General features: G+C 44.4%; 1 protein-coding gene across 3 annotated transcripts in view; it reads right to left on the reverse strand.

Moving 5' to 3' along the window:
* Positions 1-13903, reverse strand: part of fhod3a (formin homology 2 domain containing 3a) — a 79813-nt gene that overhangs the window by 27317 nt on the left and 38593 nt on the right. For all 3 annotated transcript variants that reach the window (XM_080788190.1, XM_080788189.1, XM_080788191.1), the window contains exons 4-10: positions 9858-9925; positions 8492-8597; positions 6714-6808; positions 6262-6373; positions 6062-6156; positions 5547-5690; positions 4509-4765 (exon numbers count right to left, since the gene is read on the reverse strand). In XM_080788190.1, coding sequence (XP_080644316.1) covers positions 4509-4765; positions 5547-5690; positions 6062-6156; positions 6262-6373; positions 6714-6808; positions 8492-8597; positions 9858-9925 — 877 coding nt within the window. The remainder of the gene's footprint in view (positions 1-4508; positions 4766-5546; positions 5691-6061; positions 6157-6261; positions 6374-6713; positions 6809-8491; positions 8598-9857; positions 9926-13903) is intronic.

The following is a 13903-nucleotide window of genomic DNA, read 5'->3' on the forward strand; positions in this document are numbered from 1 at the left end:
CTTTCCACTTTCTTATACTTTCCACCAGTGGTAAACTGTACTGATGCAAAGTACCAATATGACCTTGTCTGGCAGAGCTGAATGAATGCATAATAATACAGTTGACACTAAGGTTGCCCATCTGCCCCTGGCAGGTAAATACAACTTTAGGGCACGTGGAGTTCTCCGACCAGGCAAGTGCTCGTTTGAGATGGGGACGCTATACCGTCTATAATCACAACACCAGATATCTGTCTAAACACCTGAACGTGGCCAGAGTGTGGAAGGTACAAATAAGAGCACTGTTTACCTATAATGTGCTGTTTTCACTGTTGCTACACTAAAACAGATAAAAGAAAAAGTGTGAACCCATAGTCATATTCATGGCTATGTATAGGTATTTGGTATAAAAATGTAGGTATGACATGTTTTATCCCACCTTAGGGCAAGTAGAATATGACCTGTACTTGCTTGATGACAAGTGCCTCTGAGACCTTATATTAGTGTCAACCCCTGATCTGATACATAAGGAGACATAATGGCTAAATCAAGCAGAATGTGTGTGGATAACCCAGGCTGCAACTGGTTATACTATTATAAAGTACTTTCAGTACATATACAGGTACAGTATATGCATTTAACTTGACCCTAGAATACCTGGGGGTGGTCTGACTAGAGCGTCTATCAGCCCCCTCCTTCTCATCAGAGTCAGACTGAGTCAATGGAGTCTCCCCTTCCTCACACTCCTCTCTGCGGAGGCGGGGAGGAGGGAGGGAGGGACGGAACGGAGCGGAAGAAAGGACGAAGTGGAAGAAAAATGGACAGATGGATGGGACGAGAGAGAGAGAACGCGGGATCGATGGAGAGATGAGGGACAGGTGAGGACATTGTGCACATGCAGGTCCCCCCAGTGTCACCATTTCACAACAACAGGAGGTAAACAGGGAGAAAGAAGGTAAACAGAGGGGGTAAGAGATGGATATGCAGAAAAGACACCATTTACATACACACTAAAATATATGAAATATTACGTCACAAAAACATTAACCACACAAGCCTTACTGGATATCTACATTGCTTCCTTGTGTGACCAAATGGTGAAAATAGCCTATCTACAAGCTCACAACACATTGAATCAAGGCTTGTATAGAGCTTGTAGATTTACTATTTTTACTATTGTTGAAATTTCATACACTCTTGTGTGAGATATCCATTCAAGTCACGGCCACTTCACCCCTTTTGCAACCTTTTGCTTATTTTAATTATGTTTGGGAGAGAAGAAACACTTTCCTGGGAGTTTTACAGGGTGTTTTTAGATATTGTATACTTTCAAAGTGTTTGTGATGTCATGGTTTGGACACTGGTCTCACTGCTGGATTACTACAATGACCATAATGCTTTGCTGAACTCACTACTGAGACATGTACTGCAGGAAGGAAGTGAGACCAGTGTCCATGACATCATCACAGACACTAAAATACCTAAAAACACATACAGTATTACCCACATAAAAACCACAGGAAAGTGTTTCTTTCTTGCCTCCCAAATATCATTATTATAAGCAAAAGGTTGCGAAAGGGGTGAAGTGACCCCTTTAACAAGACACAGAAGAGAGTCAGACGGTCACAGGGAGGATAGAGTTACACAGACAAAACACTAACAGAGAGATGAAAGAGATAGGAAGCAGGAATAGAATAGATAAAAATAGCAAAAAGAAACAGAGAGACAACAGAGGGTCTAATTCTATGACAGTTCTCTGGTACAGTAGTTTGATGTGTGTGTGGAGACTGAACACGCTCAGCTCACAGAGGACAGAGCAGACCTCTAGAACTACTGTACATGTAAACAGAGCTGCTAATTTCATAAACATTAAAAATTTGAGGCTTTTTTCTTTTGTAGACTATTTAAATAGTTTTGAGGAAAAGTGCTGTTTGTCCCAAAATGACTGCAAAAGATTGGTGCTATTCGTTTCAAAAAGCTTTATACCCTGATATAACGACGCAATGTGACATAGCTGTTTTCACAATGCTGCAACTGTATATACTATTACTTTATTACTTTTCAACAGTTTTTATTGTATTTTGACACTTGCTTTGGCAATCCAAAAGTATGTTTTCTCATGCCATGTGAAGCTCCTTTGAATTGAAATGAATTGGGAGGAGGAAGAACGATGGAGGGAGGAAATGAGTCAGGGCATAACAATATGTGATCTGAGATCAGCTCGGGTCCACGTACTGTACAGTAGACTCTACTGTACAGTACTCTACTGAGTAGAGTACTGTACAGTAGACTCTACTGTACAGTACTCTATTGAGTAGAGTCTACTGTACAGTAGACTCTACTGTACAGTACTCTACTGAGTAGAGTACTGTACAGTAGACTCTACTGTACAGTACTCTATTGAGTAGAGTCTACTGTACAGTAGACTCTACTGTACAGTACTCTACTGAGTAGAGTACTGTACAGTAGAGTACTGTGGGGGACACGTGAGCCGGCCGATTGGAAGTCGGACGCGCCGAGATGTGTTCTCGCCTAGTGAAACCAGATGAGGCTTGTTGCAGCCGCACTGCTGTGCACACTGCCAGGTGCTGTTCCAATGGACCGAAGCTGCCTGCGCGTGTGTGTGTGTGTGTGTGTGTGTGTGTGTGTGGTGTGTGTGTGTGTGTGTGTGTGTGTGTGTGTGTGTGTGCGTGTGCGTGTGCGTGTGTGTGTGTCTGTGTGTCTGTGTGTCTGTGTGTGCGTGTGTGTGAGACGGATGGAACACCCAATAAAAGTGTGCACGCACGTGTTTGTGTGTGTGTACAACACAACACATCTGCAAGCGTGCGTGTGCTATGTGTGTGTGTGTGTGTCTGAGTATGACATACTGTGTGTGGCATGTCCATCTCGTCTGTTGTGTGTCTGTACGCAGTGTACAGGGATTAACATTAACCTACAGTAAATAATGAAGCAGGCCATATTTCCTTTCAGCAGTCGTTCAATGAGCCGTGGTGTGACCATTGACCGTTGACTCCCTCTTGTACGCTTTCATGTCATGTGCAAATAAAACACACACACAAATGAGCATGTGCACACTCACGCACGCACACACCAGCATTTCACTGGCCATGCTGTTAACACACAGTGCTGCGTTAGCAACAGCACATTACAGACAGTCCCCGCGCTGTACTTACACGGGCCGAGGGCCAGAACCCCGCTGCTTTCACACATTTCAAGCTGAGAGCGGGTGACGGGAGACGAGAGGGGGGACAGGTAGAGAGGGGGGAGCAGGACACTTTCAGCTCGCTTGGTCTTCAACCAGCCACATTCTCACATTTTTCTACTGTTAGACAGATGCTAGGTTCATAGCTTCCTTTCCTTTCCTTTCTTGATGACTATTTCTATGTATTTTGATGCACGGACAGTATCACCGCAACCCTCTCTCAAAATCACTTCAACTCATGTGACCGCTGCAGTTAGCAACACAAACAAACCTCCTCTGCAAACTGAGTAGGCTTGTGTGCCTGGCATTTTTGAAGCGTGGTACTGTATATTAAATTTGGTGTAAAAACAAAAAAAACACGTCTGTGACTGCACACTTCTGTTAAACCGCTGGTTCTCAATGTGCAATCCAGGGACCCCCTCTCAGGGATCCTTGAGTGGGTTCCAGCTAAATGATTGATAGTTAAGAACCAGATTGGATCCTTAGGGGTTCTGTAACTCCAAGAGTGGGCAGATTAACGGGTCCATTTGGTTCCATCTGTACACTCTCTGAGATAAATGAACACTATAGGGATACTACAGTGTATCAAATTGGGGGTAATGAATCTGGGGGTCCCTGAAAACACGAAGGTTGAGAATGACTGTGTGAAAGAGCGTTATGTGATTTAATGAACACTACAGGCAGAAGGACAAAGGTCGTCAGCTCTGACCTTTCTTGGGAATGGCGTTCAAAACTTACATAGACTGGAGACAACCTGACAGCGCTCTGGGACAGAGTGTCGGAACACAATCAGTCACTGTCGTTTGCACTCACGGTGCTCACTTACACCACACACACACACACACACACACACATGCATCTGAATACATCAAGGAACCATGAATGAAAATATATGTATATTGTTTTGCATCCCGTATAGCCAGCGGTTCCCAAACGTTTCAGGTCAAGACCCAAAAGAGAGATTATTAGACGTTTTCCTGGGACCCAAACTAGTGAAAATGGCAGATCTTACATGCACACGCAAGCTTGTGCCATTTTCACTTGGGGGGGGATTGTTTGTTTTAAAAAACGTATACAATTATTTTTTCTTTTTTTTATGAAAAAGTAAAACAAAAATCTGCCAGTAGACTTGGGTGAGGTGCTGGCATCACAATGGAGTATACTGTATGTCGCATAAGCCGCCATACTCATATCTGTGTCGTGTGGTGAGAAATGTATCCGTGGACACATCCCGACCCACCGTTTGGGAATAGACCCCTATAGATCCCCTACTCCAATTTCCTCCGTCTGAGCCCTCCTCCTCCTCCTCCTCGGTGGTCTCACTCACCTCTCGCTGTGGTCCTCGGCCCCTCTCTGTCCGTTGCTGAAGGCATGGAACGCCGACCCGCCTCTCATCGGAGAGGCGGGGCTGCTGGGCGAGGCGTGTCCAGACCTGCCCAGAGAGGCCCTGCGGCTCCGCCTCCTCTCCAGGCCACGCCTCTTGTCTCCGCCCCCTCCCCCCGTGAGGCTGGTCCGCCGGCGGTCCCGGCGGCCCGACGGCGGGGGTTGGCTGTCGTCGTCGCCGTCCTCGTGGCGTAGCGTCGCCTGGAGAAGGAGGGACGACAAAACGGAGGAGGCCCAGGATGAGGTGATGCAGGAGTGCGTGCGTGCGTGCGTGTGTGTTTGAAGGACCTGGAAGAACGCTCTACTTCCACATTAGGATTTTTATTTGCCAACAAACATCTGTTTGGCAAAATGCGAAAGTGCTAACGAGCGCTCCGCGTTCGTTAAACCCCAGCTGCACAGGGTTTAATCGTGCTATTAATGCACAAGCAAAACAAAACGCCCCGCCTGCAGTTCCAGCTTTGACCAGTATAGGGCTCGGCGGCTTCAACGTTGGAGCCAGCTGCTCTGGGGGCTTGTACACAACGTACACCAGAGGTGTAGGGTCCATTGGGCCACTTGGGCACAGGCCCAGTCAATTGAGATCTTGCCCAGTCTAGCTTCTGAAAAACGGGGGAGAAAAAACCCCACAAAAAACAACAAAAGATAGCCTACATTGGCAGCCCTTCACCCCCCTTTGCACATTTCTGTTAGTAGCAAACCACAGCAAGCCCCTTTGTTATAAATGACATTAGCAAGTCAGCAAAACCCTTTTCACCTATCGTGCGGAATTGCGCTAGCCCCCACCCCCCCGCCGCGATGCTAATTTCCCAGTCAATAATTTTATCCACGCCAAGCGCCGGACGTACACACACACACACACACACACACACACACACACACACACACACACACACACACACACACACACACACACACACACACACACACACACACACACACACACACACACACACACACACACACACGGTGTTTCTCGGACCTCGTAGATGTTGAGCTGCTCCACCAGGTCCAGGTCGGTGCCCCTGCGGCCCAGGTGTCTCTGGGACACCGACTCCATGCCCTGCTCCTCCAGACCGTCCACCATGTCGTAGAACGAGTCCTGGTCGGGCAGCGCGGCCAGGGTCTGCCGAGGGACGGAGGGAGAGAGAGAGTCAAGCAGGGAAGCTCTTGGAAACCTATTTTTTATGGAAATCTAATTTATTTTCCATGCAGCGAACGTTTTGAACTCAAATATTTGCTTCTGGGGGTCCCTGGAACTAAATATTTTTCAGATAGGGGTCCGCGGCCAAATAAAGATAATTCTGGGGGTCCTTGACATGAAAAGGTTTGAGGCATCACAGTTTTTCAGAACAATGTCAGGATTTAGAAGACTTTTGGTAGAATCTGGTCTCAGGTCCATGGGTTATTATTACAAAGAATCCACCTACTACGTGTATATCTGTTCTGCACTTGAAGTAAAACATTTTAAAAAAGCAGAGATTCCTCCTAGCCTACCTTGTTGATGAGCGTCATGGCGTACACCAGCAGCTCTGTGTCCACTCCGTCCTTCTCGTCCAAGATCTCCATGGAGTTGGACCATGGCTTGGAGGCTGGAAGTCAGCACAGTATAGTATGTATCTTAATATGCATCCCGTAACAAAGTGTTACGGTATTTATTCACTTTTAAATCTGAGATTGCGTGGTGTGTCCTGTACCTCTCTTGCTGTCCACGGTGGCGATGGCCTCGATCAGCAGACTACCGTTGGACTCAGAGTATTCCACGAACACCAGCAACAGCTTCAGAGCCGTCTTCACCACCAGACGGAACTGTAGGTAGATAATACTGTAAGTATGCAATACATGTGTGTGCGCATGCAAAAGAATGCATGCACGCACGCACGCACGTACACGCACACGTATACACGCTGTGCACACCTACAGCTAGTGACAGATACACCACCCACTACCCATGTCAGGGCAGTGTTTACTACACTGCTAACAGAACAGTGGAGGGGCTTCAACATTTTAAGTGGTGAATTTAAAAACAGCTGTGAGAAATTTGACATGGTAATGAGTGTGTGTGAAAATTCTCAATAATTGTAGTGGAGTACAATATTTCAGACAGTCATTGGGCAACACGGAGCAATGGAGCATGGTCATTGGTCACCTTTGAGCCAATCAGAGTGTAGAGCCACGGGATAGTCTCTTCGTGGCCTATGACTCCGTTCATCCCATCCACATACAGCATGATCTGACCCAGAGCTGTAGAGAGAGAGAGAGAGAGAGAGAGAGAGAGAGAGACACAATTCAGCCATACATATTTCTACCCTCTATTAAGAAACAAGAGGGCCCGGGTGGCTAGTGTAGTGGTTCGGGCACCTAGGCTGCTAAGCCAGCGTGGTTGCGGGTGTTGCTGGTTCGAAAGCAAGAGAATATAAATCTGAATCCGCTTTGACACGTCTTTTTGTTTTCTTCTGGGGTTCTACAACGTGTATTCTTTCCATTATGTTTCATTATGTACCTTAATGAGACAGATTAGTTACAACACAGACTTTCACCAACATCTTTACACCTGTCAACCTTTACAGGTGAGGTCAAGTTGAATCGATATCTGATTTGTGCTCTGATTTGAGTTGCTCATAATGAAACACGTGTGAACTCAAGCACACGCACACACACACACACACACACACACACACACACACACACACACACACACACACACACACACACACACACACACACACACACGCACGCACACACACACACACACACACACACACACACACACACACACGTATTTATACACACATGTCACCTACACATATTTCAGCTGTGCCAGCATGCATGTTAGAGACATGCATGTGAATTGTTCACACATGCTACAGAAATGCAATAATTCAACAAGAGCTGCTCATTTAGTGACTAGAAGCGTATGGAGTTTCCCCCGGGGGGGAACTTAAGCTAAGTTGTGAAGCTGAGACATCAAACATTGTGTAACGATAATGGCCTCAGTGAGGTGTCCAGTTACGACAGGCATGGGAGCAGCTAGCAGTGACTTGTATGACTTATTGCGAGAGAGGGCTGTAAATTGCGAGTTCTTAGCCAATTAATAATGAACACAAACACTGTGTAATTATGCTGCTTGTGGAGCTATTATCAGTGACAAGTGTTTGGAGTGTGGCTTTGATAGATAAGCCCAGGTGCCTATTCCTTATGTAGTGTGTGCACATGGGTGCGCATTTGCGCATGCATGTGTGTGGATGTGTGTGTGTGTGTGTGTGTGTGTGTGTGTGTGTGTGTGTGTGTGTGTGTGTGTGTGTGTGGGTGTGCGCGTGCGTGCGTGTATGCGTGTGTGTGAGAAAGAGTGAGAGGCATAGAGAGAGAGAGAGAGAGAGAGAGAGAGAGAGAGAGAGAGAGAGAGAGCGCAAGAAGAATGAGAGAGGGTGACAGAGAAGGACCTAGGAATGTACTGTTTTTTATATATTTTTATTTATTTATTTCACCCAGTGTCAATTATCTAATGTAATCCTGGGCTCTACACTTCCTCTGCCCACCTGGGGAGAGGAATGTAGTATATTGAATGTACACCGTCAAAACTCAAAAGAGAGTCTCGGTTCTGCCTCAAGACCACATTCTGAGGGTCTTGGTTCTGCCTCAAGACCATATTTATATCGTATCTCTTGATGATGAATGGAAACAATAAGCCCGCAGGGATATCACAACAGTGAAAGCGGAGGACCCTGATGTAAACAAGCCTTTAATTGTGCTATTTCTGCATCTCAAGTAGCAGATTTTGTATTGACCATGTACTTTCGTTTGAAATATACCGTGTGAAATAACATTTCCAATCATTCAATTCGTCTAATTGTCCTCTCCAAACTGTTTGCAACGTGTTCATAAAGTTACAATAAACAAATGAATGAAATGAAATGCCTCTGGTACCTCTCAGTATGTAGTTCTGGTAGTTCTGGTCAGCCTCTGCTCCCACCTTGATGAGGCAGGTCAGACCCTCTGCGATCACAAACTCATGGACCAGGTCCTTGTCATCCTGACAGCGAGGAGAGGAGGCGGAAAGACAGAGAAAACAGAGGGATATACTTTAGCTATATTTTAAACTATAGCTGTTGAAAAAATAGCAGATCTACAAGCTACGAGCTTGTAGATCTTGTAGAGAGAGAGAGAGGGGGGGGGGGGGAGGAGAGAGACAAGCATGCAACATTTTGTATGATTTGCATTGTATATGTTTATATCATGAGTCACATGTAATTGCAATCTACGTTCCAACCAGAGGGTGGCAGTAATGTGCAGGGAGTAGGATTGGCGTTATATTTGCTGATATGGTTTAACCCCCCCAGAAAATGCATACAAAAGGATTTTTGATGGATTCTGGTATACTATTTGGCATGTAAAATAACATAATAAAATTCTACCAAAATAGACTCCCCAAAAAGCCGTCATTGTCATCATGGCGTACGAGATGGAGCTTAAAATAGCTATATCTCAAATGGAAAAAATAATGTTGCAAAGGATTTTCCAACTGGTATACCTCTGGATATGCTACTACAAGTTTAGGAAAATATACCTTGCAGAAAGGCGTCATTTGGCGCCAAGATGGTGTTCAAAATGGCAACCGGCCAAGGTTAAAATGGCTATACTCAATATATCTCAATAGAAAAAAAGTATACAAAATACAAATGCTTTTCACTTTATTCTGGTACCTGACATGCTTATGAACATACAAAACAAATCTAGGATACCTTCAGAAAAGGCTTCATTTTAAAGATGGCGTCCAAAATGTTGTTATCTCAATCGATCTGGAAAATGAAGTCTTTCTGGTAGGTGCATTTTCCTAGATTTTGCTGTATGTTCATCATATCATTATCATTTGTGTCTATTGAGATATACCTGTCTATTGTGTGTGTGTGTGTGTGTGTGTGTGTGTGTGTGTGTGTGTGTGTGTGTGTGTGTGTGTGTGTGCGCTTCTGGTGCAACGTGTGCCATCCGCCCATCCAGACACCAAGTGTCTGTGGCGTTGAAAGAAGCTGACTTCTCTCAGCCTAAAATAAAGGTTTGCACACACACACACACACACAGCGAGCCACGTGGAAGGAGCTGCCTGTCATCATGGAAGCACACAGTGGCCACAGTAACCAACTGTATTCTCCAAACACATACTGAAACTAGTGCCTGTGTGTGCGTGTGTGTGTGTGTGTGTGTGTGCGTGCGTGCGTGCGTGCGTGCGTGCGTGCGTGCGTGCGTGCGTGCGTGCGTGCGTGCGTGAGTGGGGAAGTGTCTACTTTCTTTTTACCTGAAATATTTGCTTTAGAGAGAAAAGTGCCCTCCTTAAGTCACGTCCATTGGAGTTATACAGTTTTTCTGCAAAGAGACAGAGACAGAGAGAGAGAGATGGTTATTTCCAAAACTATTATGCTAACTAACTACACACATGCTATCTATATGTGGCTACTCCATCAGCACTGTATCTGTGTGACGCACACACACACACACACACACACACACACACACACACAAATGACCAATGACACACAGGCACACACTCTGAAGGTAGCCCACATCACTCCAGTCCAGTGGGTCCCCGGACCACTGTTTGAGAACCACTGGTGCAAGAGGAAGATAAGATGTTGTGATTGGACGGAAGCGATGACACGGCACGGCTCTGATCATCGTCACCACACACCGTCTCTGTCCACGCTCCATGCGACGCACAAACATGCACCAACACAGAGTCTGCAGACACTATACCAATTGAATGTTGATAGACTCTTGAATTTTATATCAAATCAAATGAAATATCTCAATGTGCTTAAACTGTGTTCAGGATACTTCATGACATAGGGATAGGGTTATGTATAATGATTTGACACATAATGTAACCACAACTTGCCCAGTTGCCCCTAACTCTCCAGTGATTTTAAGCCTAACCCTAAACTAAACGAGCACCAGTGTTGATTTCGTCAACTGAAACTATGACAAAAAAATCGACCAACTATTTTCACTGACGAAATATAATATGATGACAATTTCGTCAACAAATAAAAACTAGACTAAAATGTTAGGAAGGGACTAGTGGACAAGAGATCCAGTATAAGTCCTTTTACACTTGGTTGCATGCTGAAAATAGCAGATCTGCAAGCTCACAACGAGCTTGTAGATCGACTATTTTCAAGTGTAAAATGCCCGCCAAAATACATTTTAGTCGACGACATCAACTGTAGATTCAGTCGTCTAAAATAGTATATTTAGTTTTAAAATTATTCAAAAGACGGAAAAGAAAACTGGTGTACGCAAAGTTAGAACACACACACACACACACACACACACACACACACACACACACACACACACACACACACACACACACACACACAAGGCAGTAGTGATTAGAGCGTTATTGGAATGTTAATGAGCTGCTGGCTGGGCTCTAGCAGTGAGGTATTCAGGTCACGACACGGAAAATACGGATTAGGAGCGGCTACAGGCCACAGTGCTCACATAAACCACTGCAATAAGATTTTTGAAATGTGTGTAAGCCTGTGTGTGTGTGTGTGTGTGTGTGTGTGTGTGTGTGTGTGTGTGTGTGTGTGTGTGTGTGTGTGTGTGTGTGCGCGCGCACACACACCTGCACCTTCACGTGCCTGCTTGCCTATGTGTGTCTACACTCTACACATATTGAAAACGTATTCGATTGATTTGATTAGCACAAATTGTAAAAACAATGCAAGAAACCGTACACAAAATGTAAAAATCAGACACATCTGAAGTGAGTGCATGGTACTGTACTGTACTGTACTGTACTGTACTGTACTGTACTGTACTGTACTGTACTGTACTGTACTGTACTGTACTGTACTGTACTGTACTGTACTGTACTGTACTGTACAAGCCCTCCTCCCTGGCCTGTGTGTGTCTGCGTCTGTGTGTTAGGCTGTGCACTTGATGGTGAACAAACGCTATAAAGCTATTTTCGTGCTTACACACATTCCCTATGTCAATTTAACTCTGAGAACGTACAAATGGAACTGGACCCCACTTTGGGAACCACTGGGTTAGAGATATGGCTGAGTCCTGGCTCAGGAGCCTGGCTGTCTGACCTGTCTGGAGCTAAACTTAACTCAAGTCCAGGGTCAAAGTCATTTTTGATTTCTACGCACAGATATGACAAATATGTTAACATTTTGTCCGCGTAAGCCGGACGTTGCTAAAAACAAATTTCGAATGACATGTATGCACTTGCAGAACCAGGACATTTTTAGCTTTCTCGCTGTGCTAATATTATTTTTGCTCTCCAAACATGCAGAGAATATAGTCACATTACATAGCCTATACAAAAAAAATGCCTTAAACTGTATCACATAAAAAAGTTTATAAGCCGCCTATTTGCAATTATTGCCAATAAGTCCTTTTCTTCAGGACGACAAACTTATGGTAAGAATGAATGGTCGAAGCATGTAACCCAAAGCAAGAATAAGAAAGGAAAGGAGGTGAATTAAAAAGTAAGGAAATGGAGGAAGGAGAACGAGGGAAGAGAGAGATCGACCACAAAGTACAGGCCGGCCGTCTGGCAGAGACAGAGCAGTTGCTTCTGTTTCTGAGTAAACAAAAACAAGAAAGGACAAGAAAATGGAAGGAGAGAGGATAGCAAAATCTGCTACAGCTACACCCTTTGGCTGCACACGGGGGAATTCCCTTTCACCGATATACACAAATTATATGTCAAATAAAGATATATGTATATGTGAAAACCAGTGGAGGGAAGTAACTAACTACATTCACTTAAGTACTGTACTTTTGAGGTACTTTACTTGAGTATTTCCAATTTCCAATACTTTTACTTCTACTCCCCTACATCTCAGAGGCAAATATTGTACTTTTACTCCACTGCAATTATTTGAAAACTTTAGTTACTTTAGTTACTTTGTAGATTTTTATTATTATTACAAAACATACATTACACCCTTCAGCCCTACAGTAACAGTACATCCCGGCCATTTGAAAATAGCCGATCTACAAGCTCACAATGCGTCGCAATGTGACGCATTGTGAGCTTGTAGATCTACACTTTTCAAAATAAGTGTATACATTTGATAACTTGAAATGGCAAAGTAAAATTTTAATTCCGGACTTTTACGTTTTAACAAAAAAATTCCATATTGCAGTATTGATACTTTTACTTAAGTAAAACATGTGAGTACTTTTTCCACCACTTCTGTGACAGTCTGATTTGCTGCAGTGGCATTGGGAAGTGTATACTGTAGCTGCAGAGACAGTTAAACGTCCTCAGAACCAGGGTGCTACTCAACACAACCACAGGCTGCTGCCGGGGTGTTCATTTACCTTGCTCAAGCGCCACAGAGTAATTGTTTAATGATCCGGTGCAATGGTGCACAAAAAACTCAATCCTAAAATAGAACTGAAATGGTTATAATAACTATTTTATTTTGCCGTATCAGTCTGTCCATGTCCCTATTGTTAAAACCTTATGATAAGGCCAATTCTTGCACTCATGTGTGCATTTCTGTTGTGTTGGATTTGTATATTAGCATGGTTTGTCTTGAATTACAAATGTGCGCTGCAATGGCTGCATCCATACTTGGACAAAGTGAAAGCTTCTACCTTCAAAAAGGAGATACATTTTCAATAGGTCAGATTACACAAGTCCTTTGTTCATCAGCCGACATTTGAGCGGTGCAAAGTGCTCCTATACGCAACTATGTGTATTGTGTGTCTCTGTCTGTATGTCTGAGCACGGACAGCTGCAACACCTAAAGTGACCAGTAGAGTAGGCCTACAGCACAGAGTAAAGTGGCACAGAGTAGAGTACAGCACAGTAGCAGTACAGACTACAGTACACTACAGTACGTGTGTATGTATGTCTGTCTCTGTGTCTGTATGTCCCCGAGCACGTAAAAGCTGCAACACGGTACGCTGTCATTTCTAGAACGTTTCTCTAGAAGCTCCAAAAAGCGTTCATATTTTGAGGGAGAGGCGGATGAGGAGCAGACATGAAGCGCTAGTATATCCATCAGATCAAAACCACGGTGTTTGTAATGTAGATCTTTAACTCTTGAGAGCGTAAAATTTAACCAAATGGACCCTGAACCCCTAATTGCTCCTGATGTGCTGGTTGGTGCCTTGCATGGTTTCTGCCGCCAGTGGTGTATGAATGTGTGTGAATGGGTGAATGTAATGCACAATCTATGTAAAATGCACCATTTGAACAAATCACAGCTTACAGTAAATGGTCACACAAGTCGAAAAGAGACAAGGAAACCGGGATACCAAGTAAACGTCAAACCTAGCATCCGTCTGAACAAGACCCTGAAAGACCCTTAT

The sequence above is a fragment of the Protomyctophum bolini genome (assembly GCF_963924005.1).
Source record: "Protomyctophum bolini genome assembly, chromosome: 17".
Taxonomy (NCBI): Eukaryota; Metazoa; Chordata; class Actinopteri; order Myctophiformes; family Myctophidae; genus Protomyctophum; species Protomyctophum bolini.